Raw genomic sequence first — 4,085 nt, forward strand, 5'->3', positions numbered from 1 at the left:
CCTTCTGCAGGCTGGAGGAGTTGAGCTGCGTCTTGTCAATGATTTTCACGGCGACCTGGGGAAGGGGAGGGGGGAGAGGGGGTCAGGGAATGTCCCCAAGATTGTCCCCACACCGTGGTGGCACTCCCAAGGTGACAGGAAAGGGGATGAGACCATCCCCACACCATGGTGGCACTCCCAGGGTGAGGGGCAGGGGGACAGGACCATCCCCAGCACCATCCCCACACCGTGGTGGCACTCGTGAGGTGACGGGTAGGGGGACAGGACCATCCCCAAGACTGTCCCCACACCGTGGTGGCACTCCCAGGGTGACAGGCAGGGGGACAGGACCATCCCCAAGACTGTCCCCACACCGTGGTGGCACTCCCAAGGTGACAGGCAGGGGGACAGGACTGTCCCCACACCACGGTGGCACTCCCAGGGTGAGGGGCAGGGGGACAGGACTGTCCCCAAGACTGTCCCCACACTGTGGTGGCACTCCCAAGGTGACAGGAAAGGGGATGGGACTGTCCCCACACCGTGGTGGCACTCCCAGGGTGAGGGGCAGGGGGACAAGTCTGTCCCCAAGACTGTCCCCACATCGTGGTGGCACTCGTGAGCTGATGGGCAGGGGGACAGGACTGTCCCCACACCGCGGTGGCACTCCCAGGGTGCTGGGCAGGGGGACAAGTCTGTCCCCAAGACTGTCCCCACATCATGGTGGCACTCCCAGGGTGAAGGACAGGGGGACAGGACTGTCCCCACACCGTGTGGCACTTGTGAGGTGACAGGCAGGGGGACAGGACCGTCCCCACACCACGGTGGCACTCCCAGGGTGACAGGAAAGGGGATGGGACTGTCCCCAGGGCTGTCCCCACACCGTGGTGACATTTGTGAGGCGAGGAGCAGGAACCTGTCCCCGTGCCGTGGTGACACTCCCAGGGCAAGGACCAGGAGCTCGGGTCCGTCCCCGCGCCACAGCAACACTCACGGGGTGAGAACCAGGAGCCTGTCCCCACGCTGTGGTGGCACCTGCAGGGCGAGGACAAGGAGCCTGTCCCCATGGTGGCACCCACAAGGACTTGGAACCCCTCCCCACACCATGGTGGCACTCATGGGACAAGGACTGGGAGCCCCGAACTGTCCCCACACTGTGACAGGACTCACAGGACAAGGACCATGAGCCCACCCCTGTGGTGGCACCTCCAGGGTGAGGGCCACAAGCCGCACACCATGGTGGCACTTGCAGGCCGAGGATCCCAAACCTGTCCCCACACCATGGTGGCACTCACAGGATCCCAAACCTGTCCCCACACCGTGGTGGCACTCACAGGATCCCAAACCTGTCCCCACACCGTGGTGGCACTCACAGGATCCCAAACCTGTCCCCACACCACGGTGGCACTCACAGGATCCCAAACCTGTCCCCGTGCCGCGGTGGCACTCACAGGCCAAGGACTACAAGCCCATCCCCATGGTGGCACTCACAGGATCCCAAACCTGTCCCCACGCTGTGGTGGCACTCACAGGCCGAGGACCACAAGCCATCCCCACGGTGGCACCAACAGGGCGAGGACTACAAGCCCATCCCTATGGTGGCACTCACAGAACGAGGACCATGAGCCATCCTCATGGTGGCACCAACAGAGTGAGGACCACGAACCCCACACCGTGGTGGCACTCACAGGCTGAGGACTGTCCCCACACCATGGTGGCACTCACAGGCTGAGGACCACAAGCCATCCTCATGGTGGCACCAACAGGGCGAGGACCACGAACCGCACACCGTGGTGGCACTCACAGACCGAGGATCCCAAACCTGTCCCCGTGGTGCGGTGGCACTCACAGGCTGAGGACCATCCCCACACCATGGTGGCACTCACAGGCCGAGGACTACAAGCCAGTCGACCATGGTGGCACTGACAGAACAAGGACCACAAGCCATCTTCACAGTGGCACCAACAGGGTGAGGACCGTGAACCCCACACCATGGTAGCACTCACAGGATCCCAACCTGTCCCCACACCGCGGTGGCACTCACAGGATCCCAAACCTGTCCCCACACCGTGGTGGCACTCACAGGCTGAGGACCGTCCCCACACCGTGGTGGCACTCACAGGATCCCAAACCTGTCCCCACACCATGGTGGCACTCACAGGCTGAGGACTACAAGCCAGTCGCCCATGGTGGCACCCACAGAACGAGGACCATGAGCCATCCTCATGGTGGCACCAACAGGGCGAGGACCACAAACCCCATCCCCATGGTGGCACCAACAGGGCGAGGACCACGAACCACACACCGTGGTGGCACTCACAGGCCGAGGACCGTCCCCACACCATGGTGGCACTCACAGGATCCCAAAGCTGTCCCCACACCGTGGTGGCACTCACAGGCTGAGGACCGTCCCCACACCGTGGTGGCACTCACAGGATCCCAAACCTGTCCCCACACCATGGTGGCACTCACAGGATGAGGACCGTCCCCACACCATGGTGGCACTCACAGGATGAGGACCGTCCCCACACCATGGTGGCACTCACAGGATGAGGACCACGAGCCATCCTCACGGTGGCACCAACAGGGTGAGGACCGTGAACCCCACACCACGGTGGCACTCACAGGATCCCAAACCTGTCCCCACACCATGGTGGCACTCGCAGGATCCCAAACCTGTCCCCACACCGCGGTGGTACCCACAGGCTGAGGACCGTCCCCACACCGTGGTGGCACTCACAGGCTGAGGACTACAAGCCTATCCCCATGGTGGCACTCACAGGATCCCAAACCTGTCCTCACACCATGGTGGCACTCACAGGCTGAGGACTACAAGCCCATCCCCATGGTGGCACCAACAGGGTGAGGACCACAAACCCCACACCATGGTGGCACTCACAGGCTGGGGACCACAAGCCATCCTCATGGTGGCACCAACAGGGTGAGGACCACGAGCCGCACACCGTGGTGGCACTCAGGCCAAGGATCCCAAACCTGTCCCCACACCGTGGTGGTACCCACATGCTGAGGACCGTCCCCACACCGTGGTGGCACTCACAGGCTGAGGACTACAAGCCCATCCCCATGGTGGCACCAACAGGGTGAGGACCACGAGCCGCACACCGTGGTGGCACTCAGGCCAAGGATCCCAAACCTGTCCCCACACCGTGGTGGTACCCACATGCTGAGGACCGTCCCCACACCGTGGTGGCACTCACAGGCTGAGGACTACAAGCCCATCCCCATGGTGGCACCAACAGGGTGAGGACCACGAACCGCACACCGTGGTGGCACTCAGGCCAAGGATCCCAAACCTGTCCCCACACCGCGGTGGTACCCACAGGCTGAGGACCGTCCCCACACCGTGGTGGCACTCACAGAACGAGGACCACGAGCCATCCTCACGGTGGCACCAACAGGGCGAGGACCGTGAACCCCACACCACGGGGGCACTCGCAGGATCCCAAACCTGTCCCCACACCGCGGTGCGACCCTTGCCGCGGTGGCACTCACCTCCTTGCCGGTCAGGACGTGTCGTGCCAGCTTGACCTTGGCGAAGTTGCCCTTGCCGATGGTTTTGAGGAGGCGGTAGTTGCCGATGTGGGGCTGCTCGTCGGCGGAGGTGGCCGAATTCCGGCCCCGCAGCATGTTGGCCTTCCCGCCGCCCTTCCCCTCGGCAGGACCCGGCTGCGGGGGGACACCAAAGGGACAATCAAACCTGTCCCCACACCGCGGTGGCACTCACAGGCTGAGGATCCCGGACCTGTCCCCATGCCGCGGTGGCACTGGCAGGCCGAGGACTGTCCCCATGCCGTGGTGGCACTCACAGGCCGAGGATCCCGGACCTGTCCCGGTGCCGCGGTGGCACTGGCAGGCCGAGGACTGTCCCCTTGCCGCGGTGGCACTCACCTCCTTGCCGGTCAGGACGTGTCGTGCCAGCTTGACCTTGGCGAAGTTGCCCTTGCCGATGGTTTTGAGGAGGCGGTAGTTGCCGATGTGGGGCTGCTCGTCGGCGGAGGTGGCCGAATTCCGGCCCCGCAGCATGTTGGCCTTCCCGCCGCCCTTCCCCTCGGCAGGACCCGGCTGCGGGGGGACACCAAAGGGACAAT

At 64.1% G+C, this 4,085-nt stretch overlaps 1 protein-coding gene across 1 annotated transcript in view; it reads right to left on the reverse strand.

The window, feature by feature from the left end:
- The window catches only part of LOC106899175 (serine/threonine-protein kinase MARK2-like), a 29,686-nt gene extending 26,010 nt beyond the window's left edge, over positions 1–3,676 (reverse strand). Inside the window, exons 1-2 of the mRNA XM_014960883.1 lie at positions 3,490–3,676; positions 1–55 (exon numbers count right to left, since the gene is read on the reverse strand). Coding sequence (XP_014816369.1) covers positions 1–55; positions 3,490–3,624 — 190 coding nt within the window. The 5' untranslated portion in view covers positions 3,625–3,676. The remainder of the gene's footprint in view (positions 56–3,489) is intronic.
- Between the last annotated feature and the right edge of the window lie 409 nt (positions 3,677–4,085).

Source organism: Calidris pugnax, unplaced genomic scaffold (assembly GCF_001431845.1).
Source record: "Calidris pugnax isolate Ruff unplaced genomic scaffold, ASM143184v1 scaffold619, whole genome shotgun sequence".
NCBI lineage: Eukaryota > Metazoa > Chordata > Aves > Charadriiformes > Scolopacidae > Calidris > Calidris pugnax.